The 24624-nt window shown below is 43.1% G+C and overlaps 1 protein-coding gene and 2 non-coding genes across 11 annotated transcripts in view; 1 reads left to right on the forward strand and 2 right to left on the reverse strand.

Annotated features, from left to right (window-relative positions):
• Positions 1 to 24624, reverse strand: part of PTPRM (protein tyrosine phosphatase receptor type M) — an 838914-nt gene that overhangs the window by 95125 nt on the left and 719165 nt on the right. For all 9 annotated transcript variants that reach the window (XM_029065462.2, XM_029065460.2, XM_029065457.2 and 6 more), the window contains 2 exons: positions 9719 to 9795; positions 6091 to 6127 (listed from right to left, as the gene is read on the reverse strand). In XM_029065462.2, the coding sequence (XP_028921295.1) occupies positions 6091 to 6127; positions 9719 to 9795 (114 nt within the window). The remainder of the gene's footprint in view (positions 1 to 6090; positions 6128 to 9718; positions 9796 to 24624) is intronic.
• On the reverse strand, positions 18627 to 18764 carry LOC114812737. The gene has a single exon (XR_003760388.1). It is a non-coding gene; the product is annotated as a small nucleolar RNA SNORA7 (small nucleolar RNA).
• LOC114812513 lies at positions 20722 to 20859 on the forward strand. Its single transcript, XR_003760165.1, has one exon. It is a non-coding gene; the product is annotated as a small nucleolar RNA SNORA7 (small nucleolar RNA).

Genomic DNA, 24624 nt, shown 5'->3' on the forward strand with positions numbered 1-24624 from the left:
GCTTGTGCTCAGTATCACAGGAACTAGGTGAAAATTACTGAGTGTCTAACTCTTGGGAATAAAACGGGTTGTCAGTAAATTGGACAGTTCATGTAGTCTCACAGCTTCCTGCTGTGAATGGATTTTTAAGAATTATATCAATTCAGGGTGGAAAAACCCAAATGGAGATTTTAAAATCGCACCTGCTTGTTAGTCTTATATTGCCCATTATGCTGAGCTACACGAAGGGATTCTTTATTAAAGGGCAACCCATGTGCATATTTTACCTGTCAAGGCCAATTACAGCAGATGATCAAAATTCTTCATTAATGGCAAGCTTAGGCATCAGTTCCATTTTATGCTGCTTGTAGCATAATAGAAAAGAAATGCTAATTTTCTAATTCAGCTTCTGGATTTATTACCCCAAAATGGTATATGTCTCTTGATTGGACATCTGACTAAAAATAAACTCCCATTTGCTGACTTTATAGAAAACAAAATAAACTCATCTCGGGGCATATCTGCAATGGTGTCTGCATTTTGGGAGGTGTGGGCCAGCAGAAAAATCTAACGAGTGGGAAGGCAACAATGCTTTAATAAATGGGTAATTTTGTAAATCCTGGCTCTGTTACAACCAGATTGGTAGACAATTAGAAACTGATTTTTCTTGCCACTTTTTTAGCAGCATACCACTGTATTTGCCTGTTAACACTCGATATGTTGAATGCTCTAGAAGACTACAGAACAATTAAGTATCAATCAAACTAAATTCAAAGAGACATGGAACTGACTTCTCTAATGACAACTTTCAAAGAATAATTTCCTTATGTGAAAGAGGGTCAGAGATACATAGGTGCTCACAAAGATTTTTTAAAATTGAGGAATTTCAGAAGCTTCACATTCATTTGATAATTGTTACCTTACCACTGAGGTTCTTGTTTAAGAGAAAAGAATCTATTTAAATAAAATCCATGCTACAATGGTTACTCGGGAATCCTTTTCAGTGTCAAGGTTGTGATTGAAGACAGCGCATAATTATGTTTTCGGAGGAAACGGAGAAATATTTTTCTCCTTGTGCTAAATTGCTTTTGAAGATTTCATGGGAAACAATTTAAAGGGCAGGTTTCTAAATTCCTATTCACACTTTCTGATAAAATTGTTCACAAATCTACAGCTGTATTTGGCAATTTGACTGAATGCAGAGCTCACATCCAAATCCATGGTGACAGATGGGGAAAGTCAAGGATACAGAAGGAAAAAGTTACAAATACTAGCTATTCCATCCCTAAACATTAGATTGGATTTCAAGGGGGAAACTACCACAGCAAATGCTGTTGCAGAATTCTGTTACCCAGGCAGCAGAATGACCAATGATGCACTGACAGACAAAGAAGTAGACAAACTAATCAAAAAGGCCAGCCAGCCCTTTGGCAGGTCTTCAAACAGAGAGTGGTGGCAGGGTGATATCAGGCTCCAGAACAAACCAAAGGCCTACAGCGCTGTAATGTTGTCCAACCTACTCTACCTCTGTGAGACACAGACCCCACAAAGGTATCCCAACAAACTTCTTGTGCAGTTCTTCCAGCATCACTTATAGTCTTAGCATCACATGTCAAGACGAGATCATGAACAATGAAATTCTGGAATAAAATCAGCACTGGAGTACTGATGTTATGCTCATCCCACCCCACTACTTTAGATTCATTCATTCAATTCAATCGAATTTATTCAGTGCTTACTGTGCAGAGCACTCTACTAAGCACTTGGAAAGTATAATTCAGCAACAGATAGAGACATTCCCTACCCAACAACAGGTTCACAGTCTAGAAGGGGGGAGACAGACAACAAAACAAAACAAAACAAACATTTAGATGGATGCATGAGGTGAGTGAACAACAGCAGGATACCCAAACAATTGCTGAAATTGGGAAACTGAAAACAAGGAGGACATAAGCAATGTATTAAGTAAAAAGCTAAACAAAACCTCTGACAGAGCTGCATCCCAAAAGAAAACTGAGTGTCAATTGCCAAAGACAGGGCACAAGGCTATCAACAAAGGAGCAGTTTTTTGGACAAAAAATTTCAAGCAACGTACTAAGAGCCAAAAATACTGCCAGCATCAGACATGACAATACAGAAGGGGACAAGCAATTTTGTGCATACTGTATGATTGACTCCGGGGGTCCCATAATGGTCTCTTCAGTCACACATGCACTCAAAAGGTGAATTTCATTGTTAGCATCATCTTAGGAAAAAGAATACGTGCGTGTGTGTGTGTGTGTGATGCTTTGTGTGTGGCCTAATGAAAACAGCAGGGGCCTGGGAGACAGAGGATGTAGTTTCTAATCCAGGGTCTGCCATGTGTCTACTTTGTGACCTTGAGCTAACTTCTCTGTGCCTCATTTCCCTCATCTATAAAATGGGGATTAAGACTGTGAGTCCTATGTGGGATGGGGACTGTATCTAACTTGATTATCTTGTATCTATCCCAGCACTTAGTACAGTGCCTGGAATGTAGAAAGTGCTTAACAAATACCTTTATTATTTTTATGTTCCTCTAAATTCCTCACTCCTTCCAAAAATACCCTGGAATTATTTAAACAGTATTCCCCATCTTAATTGTCCTACATCTCATGAAAATATTTGCCACACTTTTTTCTTGCTAAATTACACTCTGCATGTTACATACATCTCGTTAAAATTCTTATCAAGATGATTACTCTTGGAAGAGAAGTGAACTTTTTAAACTCTGTGAATCCGATTGGGCTCAGGGTTTAATCACAATAATGTTGGTATTTGTTATGTGCCAAGCACTGTTCTAAGCACTGGGGTAGGTACAGAGTAATCAGGTTGTCCCACATAGGGTTCACAGTCTTCATCCCCATTTTACAGATGAGGGAGCTGAGGCACAGAGAAGTTAAGTGACTTGCTCAAGGTCACATAGCTGACAAGTGGCAGAGCCAGGATTAGAACCCATGACTTCTGACTCCCAAGCCTGAGCTCCTTTGGCATTCCATATTCATGCCACTTTCCTGACATTCTCTCGAGGGTGTTTTGCTAGAAAAGGGGAATCACAAATTCCTTGGTGTTGGGGTATCAAGCAGTCTTAGTAGGTCTCATCTTTAGCTGTGGGTCTGCATATTCCTAGCCAGGCTTCTGTCGCTGAGTCTTAAAAGACTCCTTATTGGGCCTGGCATAGTTTTTGGTATTCATGGAGAAAAATATGATCCTTATGGGTGCTGGCTCTAACAGGCTGTTTAATATAACAATCAACTACAGAAGTCTTAAACTTTTCCTGTGTCTGTCTCATTACTTGGACCAAAAATGATGACAACACTAAAATGAGCATATCACTCCTACGAACTACTCAAAAAGAACAAAATGGATGGTGTTCAGGCACAAACACAAAGTAGGAAGCAGCATGGTCTAGTGGAAAGAGCCTGGGTCTGGGAGACAGAGGATCTGGGTTATTCTGGTTTCACCACTTGCCTGCTATATGACCTAGGGCAAATCATTTTACTTCTCTGTGCCTCAGTTCCCTCTTTTGTAAAGTACCTGTTCTCCCTCATACTTCGACTGTAAGCCCCATTTAGGTCCCAATTAACTTGTAACTACCTCAGCTCTTAGTACGGTGCCTGACACATACTAAGCGCTTAATAAATAACACCATTATTACTATTAAGAACCTTGTGTGGAACAGTGGCTGTGTCCATTCTAATTATCTTGAATCTAACCTAGTACTTGGCACAGAGTCAGTGCTTAATGAGTACTATAACTAAGGCCATACAAAGGGAGTTGAACATTTCTCCGAACAATCTGGTAAAACAGGTTACAACTTGTTACAGGTTACAGGTGAGCAGAATAGTCTGGTGGATACAGCAGGGTCCTGAGAGTCAGAAGGCCCTGAGTTCTAATCCTAGCTCTACCACTTGTCTGTTGTGTGACTTTGGACAAGTCACTTCACTTCTTTGTGCCTCAGTTCCACCATCTGTAAAATGTTCCCTCTAGACTGTAAGCTCAGTGTGAGCAGGGATTGTCTCTCTTTATTGCTGAATTGTACTTTCCAAGCACATAGTACAGTGTTCTGCACACAGTAAGTGCTAAATAAATATGATTCAATGAATGAATGAATGAATGAATGAATGAATGAATGGGGATTAATACTGTGAGCCTCGTGTGGACAGGGAGTGTTTCCAACCTGATTAGTTTGTTCATTCATTCATTCCATCATATTTATTGAGTGCTTACTGTGTGCAGAGCACTGTACTGAGCACCTGGAAAGTACAATTCAGCAATAGAGACAATCCCTGCCTACAGTGGGCTTACAGTCTAGAAGGAGGAGACAGACATCAAAACAAGTAAACAGGTAACAATAGCATCAATATAAATAAATAGAATTATAGATACATACACATCAAAACAAGTAAACAGGCATTAATATAAGTAAACAGATTTGCAGATATGTACACATATATGCAAGTGCTGTGGGGCGGGGGGGGTAGAGCAAAGGGAGTAAGTTGAGGCAATGGGGAGGGGAGTGGGAGCTGAGGAAAAAGGGGGGCTTAGTCTTGGAAAGCCTCCTGGAGGAGGTGAGCCCTCAGTAGGACTTTGAAGGGGGGGAGTGTGATTGTTTGGCAGATTTGAGGAGGGAGGGCATTCCAGGCCAGAGGTAGGACATGGGCCAGGGGTCGACGGCAGGAGAGGCAAGAATGAGGCCCAGTGAGAAGGTTAGCACCAGAGGAACGGAGTATGCAGGCTGGGATGTAGAAGGAGAGAAGGGAGGTGAGGTTGGAGGGGGCAAGGTGATGGTGAGCTTTGAAGCCAATTGGGAGGAGTTTTTGCTTGATACAAAGGTTGACAGGCAACCACTGGAGATTTTTGAGGAGGGGGGTGACATGCCCAGAACATTTCTGTAGAAAGATAATCCGGGTAGCAGAGTGAAGTACAGACTGAAGTGGGAAGAGGCAGGAGGTTGGGGGGTCAGAAAGGATGCTGATGCAGTAATCCAGCTGGGACAGGATGAGTGATTGTACTAACATGGTAGTGGTTTGGATGGAGCGGAAAGGGTGGATCTTGGTGATGTTGTGAAGATGAGATGGGCAGATGTTGGTGACGGATTGCATATGTGGGGTGAATGAGAGAGTGGAGTGAATGATGACTCCAAGGATGCGGGCTTGTGAGATGGGAAGGATGGCAGTGCCGTCCACAGTGATGGGAAAGTCAGGGAGCGGACAGGGTTTGGGAGGGAAGATAAGGAGCACTGTCTTGGACAGTTTGTATCTATCCCAGTGTTTAGAACAATGCCTTGTACATAGTAAGCAGTTAAAAATACTATAAAAACATACAAAAAAACCAAAACAAAAGCCAAAAGCTTAGATTTGCTCAAAAACCATACTATTCCAACCTTACCTTTTGATTGTGTTATTTTGGGGACCTCTTCCCCTTATCATCCCCCACTGGATGTTCCCCTTAGAATGGGCTTGTGTCAGGGTGAAGGGAAGGATCAGCTTGGTGCTGCCAGAAGTGACCCAGAATGGGCCAAATATGCCCCACATATGTACCCGACTTGGCCTCACCCCAACCGACACTGTCCTCCCCCACAATCCCACACATAGTAACCAAATCAGCAAACTGGCTGTGCTCTGCCCAGCAAAGAATCTGGAAAAGATAACTAATGAAAAGGACTACAAGGTATTTTATTTAAAATCTTGAAATCTAAAGGACTGCAAAAGGCAGAGAGAGACTGCGAGCCAATAAGGGGATCACAGTGCTCTGCAAAAAGTAAGTGCTTAATAAGTACTGTGGGAGCCCAGTGCTCTGCAAACAATAGGTGCTCAATAAGTACTGTGGGATGAAGATTAGGAACCTCTTGGCTTCAGAGGTTCTTTTTTCGGAGGATCTCAAAGCTTTGAGTTTCTCAAGATTGTTTTGAAGTACTTCTTTATCACTGGCCAGAGAGAACAACATAGACCTATACATAGACATAGACATAGGCTTGCCTCATCAGAAGCATCTATGTAACCCTTCTAAGGGGAATGAAAAGAGGTATAATGTGGAGGAATGATAGAGGATGAAGAGAAGGAGACACAACAGAGAGCAAAATTAACTTACCTTGTGTAGCAATGTAGTGATTGGGTCTATGGTAACCCTAAAATAAATGAGAAGGAATATCTCAAAATCCAAATACCAATACTTACTACGTTTCCCTAAAATGAATTTCTTTCATGCATCATTAAAACACTGGGCAGAAAGATTACAAATAGCCAAAGCATTGAGTTTCTCTGAAGGAGGAAAAAAACAAAACAACAAAATATAGTAGCTGGAATGCTTCCAAGGGAGTCTTGAGTAACTTAATCAATCACATGCCAGCTGTGAAGTGAAGAAATAGGAAACATTAAGTACTTTTGGAGTCTCTGGAATATTACAAGCCTGATGTCCTACCTCTGGCCTGGAATGCTTTCCCTCCTCAAATCCGCCAAAAAATCACACTTCTCACCTTCAAAGTCCTACTGAAGGCACATCTCCTCCAGGAGGCCTTCCCAGACTATGCCCCACTTTTCCTCATCTCCCACTCTCTTCTGCATTGCCCTGACTTGATTCCTTTGCTTTTCCCCCCTCTCCCCACTCCACAGTACTTATGTATAGATCTGTAATTTTATTTATTTATATTGATGTCTGTCTCCCTGTCCTCTAGATTGTGAGCTCCTTGTGGGCGGGGACTGTCACTCTTTATTGCTGTATTCTACTTTCCCAAGTGCTCAGTATAGTGCTCTGCACACAGTAAGTGCTCAATGAATAAGACTGAATGAATGAATGAACAAAGAGGCAGACATGTGCACTGGAATTTCATCTGGGGACTTTATGAAGTTTTAACACAGATTGCACTTGTAGGGCAGTATAAACAATTATTGCAGCATAAATAGTAAAAGTCATTCCTGAGCAAATTTAAGATAGTGACTTTAACCCAAACTTCGAAGAATTTAAAGTGACATGGCTTTTCTACCATTTCAAGCCTCCATTGTCTTGGAAAAGAGGGTGAAGAGCTAAGGGGTTCAGCAGAATGAGGAGAGGAGGTGAAGAGATCAGGAATGAGGAAGGACAGATCCACCTCCGATTAGCAAGAGGCAACATTTCACTCTGCTCCTCAGATTTTCTACTTGGGCCAGACCCCAAGATGGAGTCCAAAGACAGTCGCAGTGAAGACACTGATACATAAAAGAAAAAAATTCCTCCACTCCTCAAACGACTGCCGTTGTTAGATGGTGTGCTATAGCCTTGCTTGAAGAAACTGGGCTTGGCAGTTAGGGGAATGTTTCTCTCAGACTTAGCCTCATGGATTTTGGCAGTCCTTGCTGTGTCTGGAAGGAAGCAGACATTTGCAGCTTCCTTCTGGGGGTTAAATAATCAACCAATATATCACAATAATGATGGCATTTGTTAAGTGCTTACTATGTGTCAAGCACTGTTCTAAGCGCTGGGATAGATACAAGCTAATCAGGTTGGACACAGTCCCTGTCCCACATGGGGCTCACAGTCTTCATCCCTATTTTACAAATGAGGTATGAGGCCCAGAGAAATTAAGAGACTTGCCCAAGGTCACACAGCAGACAAGCAGTGGAGCTGGGACTAGAACCCAGTTCTTTCAGACTCCCAGGTGTATGCTCTATTCATTAGGCCATACTGCTCCCCCAGCAGTTGGTTTCCCAGAGGCTCAGCAGCTTCTGGGGGCCCTCCTTCCAGTTAGTCAGGATTGCCAGGTAGCTGAAATTGGACAGCTGAGTACCCCAGGACCAAACATCAACCTCTGAGGCAGTTTCAACACCCCCTGACACTACCATGGAGTTTCAGTTATGGGGTGGGAGAATCTGCATGGGTCACTGCCTCCCATTTTCAGAGGGGCCTTAGGGTGGTTGAGGTGGTGTTGGGGTTCCCATCCCCCCATTTTTCTGGTACAATCGGAGCATTAATCGGATTTAGTCAACTTCTTGTAGCAGGAAGGAATTCAGCCCTGATGGACCTCCCCAATATGTCCTCAAGTCCACTCTCAGGGCTCTTATTTCGGCCCAGATGGTCGGGCCCTTCCCAGGTGGCTGTGGCTGTTCTGCGGCAGAAGGGACAGACCCAATCATGAACAGCCTAAAAACACAAAAACAGCTTGGTAGAGAGAAGGAAATAAAGGGGTAGTCATGGGGGTCCATAACGTTGGGGGAAAAGGGGTGAATTTGGGGATGGGAGTGAGATACACAGGAGATGGAAACTCTTTAAAAGGTGCACAAGGGGAGGAGGACGGGAGGAAAGTTTAAAATGGAGGGGAGGACAGAACGGGAGGGGACAGGAAATGGAGTGACTGCCAGGTAGAGTTACCTTCCAATGAGGAAAAAGGGTGGCTATTTGTTTATTCACTTGGGTCTCATTCTTATCTACTCACTGTTAACTATAATAACCTCTTTCATTTGACAGAAAATTAATCAGGGCAGGGTCTGTGTCTTTTATTTCATTTATAGTTTCCTTGAACATCTAGCTCAGTGCTCTGCATCGAACAGACTGTCAATAGATACTATCGATCCTGACATGACTAGGGCTTATCACCCAAAGAAAAATGGTGAGGGATTGTTGCACTCTTGCCACTGGACCCCGGGCTGCTCTTCGCCCAGGAAACCTTTCATTAATGCGTAATGAACATTTTGTGGGATGGCCAGATTTCTTGGTTACCAAGGCCAAAACTTTTATTTGAGTTCTGACTGGCACATATGACAGCACCTTCTTTTCCCAAAACAATCCCCCTGAAATTCTAAACCGTAGGTATATTCTTTCAAGATTGAGTGCTCTCATGAAGGAGATTTATAGATATTTTCACATTTCTGATGTCCTCCACTTCAACAGACTTCTGAAGTATTTAAGACACAATTAGGGAAAAAAACCCTGAATTGTTCATTTGGAGGATTCTGCTGAATGACATAAAGCTCTCTATTACTGTCATCGTTGTGAGCTTTGTAAGAAACAGGAAAAGAACTAAATCTAAACACCTGATATTCTTCATGAGTGCCGAGATTGCACCAACTTTGGTCTTAGGGTGATACCGACTATCCCTGGGTTTTCAGAGAGCCTTTTGATTTCATTCTTTCAACTGAAAACATGCTGTCTCTTAAAGAATTTATTCTAATGTAAAACATTAAGTTAACATGATGCAGAATGAACACAGTAGCAGTCTTCAATAATTAAACAGCCTACATATTTAATGAAATGTCTTGCTTGCATTAGAAGTTCTGGTTAACAGCTGCAGACTACTTTGAAGGCAACTTAAAAGTGCAGAGATGACAAGAGATTGCAAATCACTGCATTAGGAATTATAGAGTTTTGTCACATTAATATGCAAACAGCTTTTTTTAATGTGGAATTATGCCAAGTTGTTGACAGAAAATGAAAATAACATTTTCTTGGTCCACATAAGCACCGGGAATAAAGTAGTCATATGTTACTGACAGTTTCTCCCTGAAATGGGTTTGTTTGAGGAAAAGAATGAATTTAGTCTTTCTTGAAAATATTCTGATTTTCCAAATTATGGTAATAGATACTTTAAAAGTGCCTGATGCTAAATAAAACTCAATTCACTTCCAGGATCTCGTAACAATTTCAGTTTCTGAAAAGCTATGGTAGCTGAGATAAATGATGAAATACACACATTATATCTTTTATCAGTGAGTATGGCTAATTTTGTTGACTGTTTCAGTATACATACATCAATATAGTTTCCGTTGATATAGTCTGAGTTTGCATCTCCTTCTAATGGCTGCAGCCTCACCCGAGAATGGTCATCTGAATCAGGGAAAAAAGGAATAATGGGTTAGGCTTCTGGGGTCACTGAATATAAGTAAATTCACTTCTCTTCACCCTCTCCTTCTGCCATTTACCCCCAATTCTTTTGGAAGTTAAACAAAGATATTAAAAAGCATGCACCTTCCAAGCTTTCTTTTTTATTGTTATGACTGAAAACCCTTATACTTCTCTATTTCACAGCAAAACCTCCCGAGTTTATTCAATGATCAAGTAGCAAACCTGAAGAACTGGCCATGGTGTCTGGATTTTATAATAAATTCTACAAACTTTTAAAGACCAAAGGTTGAAACTTTCTGGAAAATCCTCAAAACCACATCTAAACCCTGAGGCTTTTGAAGTTTGTCCCTTTGCTACTGCAACCATGACTGATTATTATAAAATGATACATGATCCTTCCTCAAAAACTGTCATACTTCTGAAGTCAGCCATCTCCTGAATCATCAGGCTGCTAACATAGAAAGCTGTATTTCAAAAGGTATTGGGAATAACAGAAACAAAATATTCTTCAAAGAAAGTGGATTCTTTGTCTTTCCAAACTCATTTCTTTTTCCTCACACCAATTTGTAGTGGCTTCTGATGGTCTTATCTCAATCATTTTAATATAATCCAGTTTTAAAGAAAAACAGAAGTAAAACAACATTCTGCTTTTTGCACTGATGAATGAAATACATCTCCCGCCAAAATTTAGTACAGTTTCTTACTACTGCCAAATATCCTATTGGGTATTTTTGCTGCTATTGCATATTGAGACATTTCTTTAGAACTGAATTGGGTAACAACATCAATGGTATTTAATAATAATGATTAAGGCGTTTGTTAAATATATACAGGCAAATTTGGTTGGACACAATCCCTGTCCCACATGGGGCTCAAAGTCTCGATCCCCATTTTACAGATGAGGTAACTGAGGCACAGAGAAGTTAAGTGACTTGCCCAAGGTCACAGCAGACAGGCGGCAGAGCCAGGATTAGAACCCACGACCTTCTGACTCCAAGGACCATGCTCTATCCACTACACCATACTGCTTCTACTGAGCACTTGCTATGTGCAGACTTTGGCCTCACCATCATGACCAATCAATCAATCAATTGTATTTCCTGAGGGCTTACTGTGTGAGGAGTGGTGTGATAATCATAATTAGGGTATTTGTTAAGTGGTTACTATGAGCCAGGCACTGTACTAAGCAGTGGGGTGGGTACAAACTAATCGAGTTGGACACAGTCCCAGTCCCCCTTGGGGCTCACTGACTCAATCCCCATTTTACAGATGAGGTAACTGAAGCACAGAGAAATCAAGTGACTTGCCCTGGGCCACACAGCAGACAAGTGGAAGAGCTGGGATTAGAACCCAGGTCCTTCTGACTCCCAGGCCTGTGCTCTATCCACTGCGCCACACTGCTACTGTACTCGAGCACTCTAAGTGCTCAAGAGAATATAATACAATGTGCTCCCTGCCCATGACAAGCTTACAGTCTAGAGACTAGTGTACAGTCTAGCGGCAAATGGAACAAGGACACTTGGATATGGAATAGAGTTCCTCTTTGTCTTGACGATCCAGCAAAAATGACTATTTTTGTGTGAGGGAGAAAACCTGGAATGTTGGAAAACACACCAACCAGTCAATCTTGATAAATGTCCTGCAGCTGCATATGCAGTTTGTTTCAGGCCCTCAAACTGATGCTAACACAAGTTGAAAGCATAGTGGAGGCTAGTTGCTGGACCTGCACACTTCGCTCCTCTAATGCTAACCCTCTCACTGAACCTCGAGCTCATCTATCTCACCACGGAACTCTCGCCCAAGTTCTGCCTCGGGCCTGGAACACCCTCCCTCCTCATATACGACAGACAACTCTCACCCTTCTCCCTTCTTCCTTCCCTAACAGCCCTCTTCAACTGTTAGCTCTCCAATGACTTGTTCCCCACTACTTTCAAATATGTCTCTCATGTCTCTCCTATCCTAAAAAACCCTCCCTTGATCCCACGGCTCCCTCCTTCTATTCCTTGCCAAACTCCTTGAGTGAGTTGCCTAAACCCGCTGCCTCAAATTCCTCTCCATGACCGCCTCCAATCTGTCCTCTTCACTCCATAGAAACTGTCCTCTTAAAGGTCACTGATGATCTCCTTCTTGCCAAATCCAATGACCTCTACTCCATCTTAATCCTCCTCAAGACCTCTCAGCTGCCTGTGGACCACTCCTTTCTCCTGGAAACATTATCCAACCTTGGTTTCACTGATGCTTTCCTCTCTTGGTTCTCTTATCTCTCTGGCTATTCATTCTCAGTCTCCTTCATAGGCTCCTCCTCTGCCTCCCAACCCCTAACTGTGGGAGTCTCTCAAGGTTCAGTTCTGGGTCCCCTTCTATTCTCCATCTACGCCTACTCCCTTGGAGAACTCAATTGCTCCCATGGCTTCAACTAAAACCTCTACACAGATGATACCTAAATCTACATCTCCAGGCCTGATCTCTCTCCCACTCTCCAGTCTTGCATCTCTGCCTGCCTTCAAGACATCTCAAACTTAACATGTCCAAAACAGAACTCCTTCTCTTCTCAAGAAAACCCTGTCCCCCACTGAATTTCCCATCACCATAGACGGCACCACTATCCTTCCTGTCTCACAAACTCATAACCTTGGCATCATCTTTGACTCGTCTTTGTCATTCAATCCTCACATTCAATCCATTACTAAATCCTGTTGGTTCCACCTTCACGAAATCACTAAAATATGCCCTTTCCATTCCATTCAAACTGCTACCATGTGAATACAATCACTCAGTATATCCCGCCTGGATTACTCCATCAGCTTTCTTGCTGATCTTCCAACCTCCTGTCTCTCCCCACTCCAATCCATACTTCACTCTGCTGCCTGGATCATTTTTCTACAGAAACATTCAGGATATATCAACCCACTCCTCAAAAAACTCCAGTGGTTGCCCATCCACCTCCACATCAAACTAAAGCTCTTCACTATTAGTTTTAAAGCAGTCCACCACTTTGCCCCTTCCTATTGCACCTCACTTATCTCCTTCTACAACCCAGCCTGCACAATAGCTCCTCTACTGCTAACCTTCTTACTGTGCCTTGACCTCACCTGTCTCACTGCCGACCCCTAGCCCACGTCCTGCCAGTGGCCTGGAATGCCCTCGTCATAAAATCCAGCAGACAATTACTCTCCCAACCTTCAAAGCCTTGTTGAAGACACATCTCCTCCAAGAAGCCTTCCCAGACTAAGCCCCCCTTTTCCTCATCTCCCATTCCCTTCTGCATCACTCTGACTTGCTCCCTTTGGCCTTCCCACCGCCCCCCCCAGCCATACAGCACTTATGTACATAGCTGAATTTATTTATGTCTTGATGTCTGTCTCCCCTTTCTAAAGCTCACTGTGGGTAGGGAATGTGTCAGTTTATTGTTGTATGGTACTCTCCCAAGTGCTTAGTACAGTGCTTTGCATAAAGTAAGTTCAATAAATACAACTGAATGAATGAATGCACACCTCCAAGATGCCTTCCCCAACTAAACCCTCTTTTCCTCTTCTCCTGCTCCCTTCTGCATTGCCCTGAGTTGCTTCCTTAATTTATCCCTCCTCCCAGCCCTTCAGCACTTTTGTACATATCTGTAATTTATTGATTTATATTAATGTCTGTCTCCTGCTCTAGACTGTAAGCTGATATTGTAGTACAGTGCATAGGACAGTGTTAGGTATATTGTAAGGGCTCAGTAAGTACGACTGAATGAACGAATGACCTTAGATTGTGAGATCCACAATGGACAGAGACTGTGTCCAATCTGATTATCTTGTGTCTGTCCCAGGGCTTAGCCCAGTGCTTGTCACATAAACACGTAAGCATATAATACCACACATGATTATTGGCCCCAAGAGTGCACTGGTGTCCCTTACATATCAGATTGACCATTGTAATCCCCAGGTTGATGTTACTGAGTCAACAATATGTCAGATCACTGGCTTCAAGGAAATATTAGTCTCTGGCATCACACCTTCCCCGAAGCATGGTGTAGTGGGTAGAACATGGATCTGGGAGTCAGAAGATCATGGATTCTAATCCTGGCTCCACCACTTGTCTGCTCTGTGACCTTGAGCAAGTGACTTCTCTTCTCTGTACCTCAGTTATCTCATCTGGAAAATGTGGGTTGAGACTGTGAGCCCCACATGGGACAGGGACTGTCTCCAACTCGATTTGCTTGTATCCTCCCCAGAGCTTAGTACATTGCCTGGCACATGGTAAGCTCTTAACAAATACCATTATCATCATCATCAGCTCATCACTGACTGTGTCATCCTGGAAGGTCTCAGCGTAACCGTTAGGGAGGACTGATGTGTGATCTTAATTTAGCTATGATTTGGTAATGATCTGTTGGTGCCTACAGGTCAGTCAAATCAGTCAATCAAATTTATCGAGCACTTACTATGTGCAAAGCACTGTACTTCATGCTTAAGAGAGTACAATGCAACAATAGACACATTCCCTGCCCATAACAAGCTTACAGTCTAGGGGGGGAGACAGACATTCTCAGATTAATTTCTTCTTCCCAACCTAGCTGTCCTAGCATTATTAAAATGCCAAACCTTCTCATTAACAGATTCCCCAAACTCTGTATCTGGGCCAACCCTACATACTTTTCACTATGTTGATTTCTTGGAAGAAGGAGTAGTGCAAACTCCTCCTCTAGACTGTAAGCACCTTGTGGGTAGGTATCAATGGCACTGTATTGTCCTTTTCCAAGGGCTTAATTCAGTACTCTGCACGTGGTAAGCACTTGTGGCTTAATGGTTAGAGCAGGGGTCCAGGAGTCAGAAGGACCTGGCTTCTAATCTCAGCTCTGCCACTTCTGCTGGGTGACCTTGGGCAACTCATGAATTCTCTAAGCCTCAGTTTCCTCATCTGTAAAATGGCGACGAAGACTGTGAGGCCCATGTGGAATAGGGATTGTGTCCAACCCGATTATCTTGTATCTACTCCAATGGTTGGTACAATGCCTGGCAATTAGTAAGTGCTTAACAAATATTACAGTTATTATCACTGTTATAATTATCATCACCGACTGTTATACTGTACTCTCCCAAGCGCTTAGTACAGTACTTTGAACACAGTAAGCACTCAATAAATAAAATAGATTCATTGACTGATCGTAAGGAAACCAGGATCAATGGCTTCTGTATCCAGTTTTGGAGCAGAAATGTTGGGTGCCCCTGGGCAACTCAATGTCTTTGCGGTTCCAGAGCCATCCTTACTGAGAGACGAGAAACACAACACAATCCTTTTCAACAGATCCATGAATAGTGGCCAGAGCCAGTGATGGACTGATAGAAGATATCAACAACAGCTGGTCAACCATCAGTTTTTGGGTCTACTCTCAGGGTGGGTAATACTATCAGCAGGATCACTCAAATAAAAGAATAAAGAAATCACATCATGGGGGAATCAGCTTAGTAAATAACCACTTGCCCAAGGCTGGGATAGGTGCCAGCCTCGTAGCAATGCACACCAGATTGGTGGGAATTCTCTGACGGCTACAGTTTTTGTATTGTTTTCATGGCTGATACTACTACTAATAATAATGGTATTTATTAAGCGCTTACTATGTGCCAAGCACTGTTCTAAAGTGCTGGGGTAGATACAAGCTAATCAGGTTGTCCCTCGTGGGGCTCACAGACTTAATCCCCATTTTACCGATGAGGTAGCTGAAGCACAGAGAATAATAATAATAATAATGTTGTTATTTGTTAAGCGCTTATTATGTGCCGAGCACTGTTCTAAGCGCTGGGGTAGACACAGGGGAATCAGGTTGTCCCACGTGGGGCTCACAGTCTTAATCCCCATTTTACAGATGAGGTAACTGAGGCACCGAGAAGTTAAGTGACTTGCCCAAAGTCACACAGCTGACAAGTGGTAGAGCCGGGGTTCGAACCCATGACCTCTGACTCCAAAGCCCGTGCTCTTTCCAGTGAGCCACTTGCCCAAAGTCACACAGCACACAAGTGGCAGAGCCAGCATTAGAACCCACAACCTCTGACTCCCAAGCCTGTGCTCTTTCCACTAAGCCAGGTTGTTTCTCTGATGCTTTCACATAGGTACCTCGCCCGCTCCCTCCAATGACCATCCCCGGCCCAGGCCCCAATTTCTTGGATGGAAGTTGCCACAGCATGACTGTTCCACTGTGATTCTCTTAGTGTTAGCAGGTGCTTTGCTAGCTTCTGCAAAACTTGGGGTGGAATGTTCCTGCCTGCTACTTCCTGGACATCCGCCGGCTCCTTTTTAAAGAACGGGCACCACATTAGTGACTTGGCAATCTTCAGAAGCAGTTGTTTTTCTAAGGATACATTGCACCCCCTTGTCACAAGCTCCACTCTTTCGCCTATTATTTCTTGTGGGCCTCAGGATGAATGCCATTCAGTTCCAGTGATTTACCACACTTGAGCTTCTCAAGTTGTTCCATAACGTCCTCCTTAGAGACTTCAATCTCTGTCAAGCCCACACTCCCATTTCCCACAGACAGGGCCTTTGCAATAGGAGCTTCCCCCAGCACCTCCTACAGATACCAGAAAATAAACCCAAGTTGGCTGTGACTCTAACCTTAATTGCTCTTTTTTTCTCTTGAAACTCATGTCCTCGTGGCCCCTCCCCACCCCTAGAATGCTTCACTTCCCTCACATGCTTTTTAGCACGAGCTTGGACTGTTTGTATCTTTCCCCCACCATTTCATTTCCAATTTTTGACAGAGGGGGTAGACAGTCCGTGACCTCCGGCCGTTGCTACTGGTGGAAAGGCTGGGCCCAAACCTGGACATTTTCCTTTCAGCCTGCTTAATCTCTCATCTCTCCCTCACAACTACCCAATTTTCTCGATGAGCATCTTCTCCTCAGTCTCCCCTGTTGTTTCATCTATAAACAAAAGGCCTCCTTTCCACTCCCTCTTGTCTACTAAAAGATGGAGAACCTTGTCTTTTCACTGAGTACTGGCTCCTTAGGCCCCTTCTATTTGCTTCATTCATTCATTCAATCGTATTTATTTAGCAGTTACTGTGTGCAGAGCACTGTACTAAGCACTTGGGAGAGTACATTAAAAAAATAGACACATTCATTTTATTTGGTGACAGTTCACGAGTTTCACTTAATTCTGCAATAATGATCTTCATCTAATTTTCCTGATTTGTATAACCTGGTATAATATATGGAGTTATCAATCACTCGATGATATTTACTGAGTGCTTACTGTGTGGAGAGCACTTATTGTTATTTATAATAATAATAATAATGGTATTCATTAAGCACTTACTATATGCTAGGCACTGTACTAAGTGTTGGGGTGGATACAAGCAAATGGGGTATGGACACAGTCTCTGTACCACGTGGGGTTCACAGTCTCAATCCCCATTTTTCGATGAGGTAATTGAGGCACAGAGAAGTGAAGTGACTTGCGCAAGGTCACATAGCAGACAAGTGGCAGAGCCAGAATTAGAACCCATGACCGTCTGACTCCCAGGCCTGGGCTCTATCCACTATGCCATGCTGCTTCTTACTGTTGTAGTGTACTCTCCCAAGCTCTTAGTACGGTGCTCTGCACACAGTAAGTGCTCAATAAATATGAATGACTGACTGACATGGTACTAATAACTTGGGAGAGCATAATACAATGGAATTGGTAGACAAGTTCTCTGCCCACAAGTAGTTTATCAAGATGACTAGATATGCAGGTCATATACGCACTGAAAAATACCTCTCCTACCCAGCTATGTCATGGATTTCACAGGACCCCTAACCAAAGGGAAAAGTTCATAAAAAATTAAGTTGCACATAAAAAAATTCCAGGAAATATGAACAATAATATTTTCATTTTATGTAAATGCTCTAAGAAACCATAGCAAGATTTTATTAAGCCAGCACCACGATAATGCATCTTTCATTTTTAAGGACATTTAAAGTAGTGGGTTTACCTGTATTTGTTCCTAAACTAAATTGAGCCAGTTTCAGAAGAACGCATTTGCAAATGAGCAAAAGCATCTTTAGATCCCCTGAGGTTCTAAAATGTATGGAATAAAATAGAGCGTAAAAATATTCTCAAGTGAAGAGACCTATTGCAAAAGGAGTATAGAGGATACATATTTTTAAAAGATTGGCTAGAAGTGTCAACAAAGAAAGGTCAAGAATGATTGCAGATGAAGTGATATGGACAGTGTTTGTGTGGAAACCAGGACAGCAAGAAAACAGATCTTTTCCTGGTTGTTGTACACTATTAGATTACATAGAAATCTAAGGGAATAACTCATGTTTTGTTGTCCAGGTTAAACTCAGCAGCTTTCATGTCTCGCTGAGCTTCTTTTTCTTATTTCCTGCAACTGTCCCCTGAATCTACATCTCATCTTCTCTGCTACTCTCCTCCTTTCCCTCTGTAACCAGCAACCTTCTTATTGGCTTTCTCTACTTACTTGTGTCTGGATTTCCCTTCCTCTTCTCCCTCACTGCTCCTCTGTGTGCCCTGCATATTCCTTCCTTTCTCATCTCTAGTTTGCTATTTAATTTTTCAGAGCTTTTGTGGTTCCTGAAGTCTTGGATTTTTTTTTTCTCAGTCGCTCTCTCCTGGACACTCTTAGTTGCTTGTTGTTGTTTTTGTCTTATGCTGTCTGACCGATACCGACCCCATGGGCACATCTTCCCCAGACCCCCCACCTCCATCTGCAATTCTTGGTTAAAATACAGAAGTGGTTTTCCACTGTCTCCTTCAGCGTAGTGTAACTTGAATCTCCGTCCTCAACTCTCTCACATGCCACTGCTGCCCAGAACAGGTGAGTTTTGACTTGTAGCAGATTGTCTGCCACTTGCTAGCAACTGCCCAAGTTAGGAATGGAGTGGATATGCCTCTGCTTGACTCTCCCTCCCATAGTCGAGGCTGGTAGAGTACTGGAAACTCTCCAGGTGCAACACTGAGAGGGATCTTAGTTAATTAGCTTTTTCTTTTTCAAATTCTGTGTCTAACCCAGACCTCTACATGCATCTTACGGTGGTATTTGTATTTGTTAAGCCCTTACTATGTGCAAAGCACTGTTCTAAGTGCTGGGGGGATACAAGGTGATGAGGGTGTCCCACGTGGGGCTCACAGTTTTAATCCCCATTTTACAGATGAGGTAACTGAGGCACAGAGAATAGAAGTTAAGTGACTTGCCCAAAATCACACAGCTGGCAAGTGGTGGAGCCGGGATTCGAACTCATGACCTCTGACTCCCAAGCCCGGCTCTTTCCACTGAGCCATTCCATTTGTCCTAATCCTCCTTCTCTGTCAAAACTGCCACCTCTGGCTTTCAACCACAAAATGAGGCTCATTTTTGAGGCAGTCTTGTATGACAAAAACACAAAACAACAAAAAAAGTTGAAACCACTGGTTGTGTCCCAACAGCACTTGTGTTATTATGAATTCTCCCAACCTTGAGGATTACAAAGGTACTTGAGATCCCCTTGCCTCTATGACTTGCAGCCTGGAAGCTTCGTCAATAGATTTCCACTCTAACCAATAAATCAGTGGTTCTCATTGAGCACTTGCTGTGTGCAGTGTACTGTACTAAGACATTAGGAGAGTAGAATAGAGTTGCAAGTCACAATCCAACTGTCATATCTGTAATTTATTTGCATATCTGTAATTTATATATCTATGATTTATTTATTTCTATTAATGTCTGTCTCCCCCTCTAGACTGTCAGCTTGCTGTGGATGGGGCATGTGTCTGTATATTATTATATTATATCCTCCCAAGCGCTCAGTAGAGTGCTCTGCACACAGTAAGCGCTCAGTAAATACGATTGACTGACTGAATGTCTAGGAATTTACAGTGTAGAGGGAGCAATCCTGCTAATGAGATTCCACTGTCTCCTCATTCTTGTATTCCAGAGCCTCGTTGCAACTGTCCAGCCCCAACTTTCTGTGGCTGGAATGAGTACAGCACCAACAACGGCTGTCAGGCTGGATTGGCTGAGGGCAAGAGAGACCGGTCCTCAACTCCACACTCCACTCTGCTATTCCAGTCCAACAGCAACGTCCTGGCTGACTGATCGCTTGCTCATCTCTCCACCAAACTAGCTCTCCTTGGACCTGGATCACGGTAATGCTAAAATGGATAGTGTCCTCACACACTGGTCTGAATTCACAGTGTGTGATGAATGCAAAAATGTCACTTTTATAAAAGTCACAACCTTCCCTTTATTCAACTGTTTATCTTCCCCACTAGACTGTAAGCTACTTGAGGGCAGGGACTCCAATATACAGTGCTCTTCCACGCATTCACAACAGTGTTCTGCACACTGTAAGTGCTCAATAAATACCTTGTCCTGCATTTAATCCACCCCTCGTCAGATAAGAATGGACAACATTCAAATTCAAGACCAATCAATCAATGGCATTTATTGAACATTTACTGTGTACAGAGCACTGTACTATGTGCTCGTTTTGTTTTGCTGTTTCCCTCTTTTTGACTGTGAGCCCATTGTTGAACGGGGATTGTCTCTATCTGTTGCCGAATTGTGCATTCCAAGCGCTTAGTACTGTGCTTTGCACAAAGTAAGCACTCAATAAATACGATTGAATGAATGAATGAGAGTAAAATATGACAGAGTTGGTAGATGTATTCTCTGCGCCCCCCTCCTTCCAGCCCCACAGTACTTATGTACCTATCCATAATTTATTGATTTATATTAATGACTGTCTCCTCCTTTAGACTGTATGCTCACTGTGCAGGGAATGTGTCTGCTATATTGTTATTTTGTACTCTCTCAAGCACTTAGTACAGTGCTCTGCACACAGTAAGTGCTCAATAAATAAGATCGGCTGAGAGGGAGCTTAATATCTAGGGGGATGGCTCCAGTTTGGGATTTTCAAATTCCACATTGACAGTATCAAACTTCCCCTCTCAGGGTCACACCTGGCGAGTTGCCAGTCCTCTACCAGTCTCAACTGTGGGAGGGAGAGTCAAGCAGAGGCCTACCCATTCCACTCCTAGCTTGGGCAGTGGCTAGCGAGTGGAAGGCAATCTGCTACATGTCTAAATTCACCCATGCTGGGCAGCAGCGGCATAGGAGGGAGTCAAGAGCGGAGACTCAGGTTTACTGTGCGGAAGGAGGCAAATGTAAATCACTTCTGTACTTTTACCAAGAAAACTCTATGGATACACTACCAGAACGATTGCAGATGGAGGTGGGACGTTCTGGAAGAGATATGTCCATGGCATTGCTATGGGTCGGAGACGACTTGACAGCATAAGACAAGTATCAAATTACTTGGGCTTGTAAGGCCACTTTAGAAATGAAGCTCCAGGGCCATGATAAACCCAGCTGTTACAACTGGTATAAACAAAGTGCCATGCTTCACCCAGTCCAGTCCATGCATACATTGTATGCTTTGTAACTACTCCAAGATGGATCCTGATGCACGCCAGCCCTCGTCCAGGACCACTGACTAGTTTTGAAAGCCATTTGGGAACATAATTTCACAAGAGCATAGGAAAATTTCTGCTAGTAACACAGAAACACATTTTGTCTGGATGACTGGGCCACAGTCCCAGCCAGTGTGCTGATGAAGCAGTGCCAGTAGCCACTCTGATGGAAGCAGAGCACCCTCGGCCTCAAGAAATTCCCATTCCCTGGGAAATGGAAGCAACTTGCAACTTTGACAGTCTCCTCCACTTTCCTCCAGAGGAGAACTCACAACGAGCAGGAGGGGGGAATTAAGAAAAAAGGACGAAAGAACTAGAAACCGACACTGTCCTTAAAATCACTGTGTCCCATTTGTAAAGTCCTGAATCACGCAGGAATTTTTGCTGGGTGTGACAGATCGGCTTGTTTCTATCTCCTCCGTCTACTTAAATGACATCGTAAAAAAAATTCTAGTTCCTCTAAGTCAAAAACTAGCTTTCTCGACAACTTGGTGTGCAATAGAAATGATATCTTAGAACAGCCAGGACATTTTATCTTGTATTATTTTAAATTCCTTTAGCAGGACAAATGGAATGGTAATTGATATTTTATCTCTAATTGATAGTCTCTCTCTTTTTCTCCCCCTTTCCTCTAAATATTGATGTCCTAGTTAAAGCAAATTGGGATCAGTGATCTACGAAAAATTGGCCCTCGAAGGATCCCAAATTCATTTTAATTATAATTGATTTCTTCATCTGATGGCTTGACTTGTTTGTCCAGTTGTGATATACTTGCCAAACACTGCTAAAACTGTTTCTCTGAGGCTGAGGAGTCATTCATAAAGGTGGGGGTGGAGGATGGGACTGAGATGAGAGAGAAGGAGCTGCTGGTATTAGTAGGGCAGTCAATCATATTTATTGAGCACTTACTGTGTGCAGAGCACTGTACTGAGAGCTCGGGAGAGTACAAGAGTATTAAGGGGAAATGAACATGGAAGAGAATGAGACAAAAGGGGTTCAAAATCTAAGATTAAGGGGAGAAGAGATGGTGACGGATAAATGAAGAAAGGTTGCATGATACAAAACAAACACAACATAAAAAGACTCTTCCCTCTATTTTTAGATTGCAAGTACCCAGAGAGTCAGTGACTGTGCCCATTTCCCACCTGTGAATTCTTTCTTGGTGCTCTGTACAACAATCAATCAATCATATTTATTGAGCATTTACTATGTGCAGAGCACTGTAATAAAACTTTCGGAGAGTACACTACACCAGAATTAGCAGAAACGTTCCCTGTCTATAATGATCTTATAGTCAAGGGGGGGGAGAAAGACATTACCTGAATAGGTAATAATATATCATTTAAAGATATGTATATAAATGCTGTGTGATATGGGGTGGGGAGAATATAAAATGTCCAAAGGTCACAGATGGAAGTGCACAGATAATTCAGAAGGCAGAGCGAGGGGAAATGAGTCCTTAATCACGGAAGATTGCTGGAGAAGATGTGAACTTAAAAATTCTTTGAAGGAGGAGAGAGAGGCAGTGTGGGGTGTATGGAGGGGGAGGGAGTTCCAGGCTAGGGGAGGATGTGGGAAAGGGGACGACGGTGAGATAGATGAGATCGGGTCACAGTGAGTAATCCGGGGCAAGGGGAGTGGAGTGTGCAGCCTGGGCCGTAATAGGAGATTAATGAGGTGAGATAGGATGGGGCAAGCTGATTGAGTGCTTTAAAGCCAATGGTAAGGAGTTTCTGTTTGATGAGGAGGCGGCCGGGCAGACATCTGAGGTTCTTGAGGAGTGGGGAGACAAGGACTAAACGTTTTTGTTGATACATGATGCGTGTAGCAGACTGAAGTATGGATTGGAGTGGGGAGAGACAGCAAGCCCAGAGGTCAGCAGGTGGCAGATGCAGTAGTCAAGGAGGGATAGGATAATGCATGGTAGCAGTTTGGATAGAGAAGAAAAGGATGATTTTAGCAGTGTTGAGAAGGTAGGACCAAAAGACTTTGGCGACAGATGGAATATGGGGATGGAATGCAACAGTTGAATCGAGGCTAACACCAAGGTTATGTGCTTGTGAGATAAGGGAGGACAGTGGTGTTGTCTACTGTGATAGGAAAATAAGGAGGATAGAGTTTGGATGGGAAGATTAAGAGTTCAATTTTGGACATGTTTAATTTGAGGTGTCGGTAGGACATCCAAGTAGATATGTCTTGAAGGCAGGAGGAAATAAGAGACGGCAGGGAAGGAGAGAGGTCAGGGCTGAGAGGTAGATTTGGGAATTATCTGCATAGAGATGGGAACCGAAGCCAGGGCATGAATGAGTTCTCCTAGAGAGTGGGTATAGAGGATGAAGAGAGGGGATTTAGAACCGATTCATGAGGGATCCCTACTACCAAAGGGTGGGAGGCAGAGGAGGAGCCCTCAAAGGGATTGAGTAGGAGTGGTCAGAGAAACAGGAGAAGAAACAGCCCTCAAAGGGATTGAGTAGGAGTGGTCAGAGAAACAGGAGAAGAAACATGAAAGGACAGTGTCAGTGAATCCAAGGTTGGACAAACTTTCAAGGAGAAAGGGGTGATCTACGGAATCAAAGGAGGCTGAGAGGCCTAGGAGGTTTAGGATGGAGTAGAGGCTGTCAGATTTGGTGAGAAGAAGGTCATCGGTTACCTTCAAGAGGGCTGTTGCTGTGGAGCGAAGTGGGCAAGAGTCGAATTGGAGGGCTCGAGTAGAGAATTGGAGAGGAAGTGGAAACAGCAGGTGTAAACAACTCTCTCAAGAAGGTTGGAGAGAAATGGTAGAGGGAGTAGGGATGGTAACTGGAGGGAGCCATGGAGTCAAGGGAGGGATTTTGAGGATAGGGGATACATAAGCACTTTTGAAAGACCTGGAAATGAAAGCACATTGGCTTCAACCACAGGCCACAGGAGACTAAAATACACATGTGACACCATAACTCTCATTAAAAGTATGTGGGGGTAATGTTCACTGTCCTGAAAGGACCTTTCTGATAACCATCTCCAGCAGTATGCTTCACAGTGCAATGGCTCATTTTTGTTCTTCTTAAGTAGATGATTCTTTGAGAAAAGCCATTATTTTGGGCCTCAAGTCATTATTATCACCAAATACACTATGAAAACATAGTCTATTACAAAATGTGACATCAAATAACTGACACTAAAACTACTCTGTCACAATCCATAAACAAACACCACTTTTCCCCTGAATATCTCAGACACCTTTCTAGTTTATTCTCTTTCTGAGTAATGAAATAGAATGGGCAGGATTCCCGTGGTGTTTAATCTAATGCCTGATATAGGTCAGGGATCTTAGGAAGCTACTTGGGTCCTCTCAGCTCTCAAGCCTCTAAATTCCACTGACTCCACTTAAGCCAT

The sequence above is a fragment of the Ornithorhynchus anatinus genome, chromosome 5, assembly GCF_004115215.2.
Source record: "Ornithorhynchus anatinus isolate Pmale09 chromosome 5, mOrnAna1.pri.v4, whole genome shotgun sequence".
In the NCBI taxonomy this organism is placed as follows: domain Eukaryota; kingdom Metazoa; phylum Chordata; class Mammalia; order Monotremata; family Ornithorhynchidae; genus Ornithorhynchus; species Ornithorhynchus anatinus.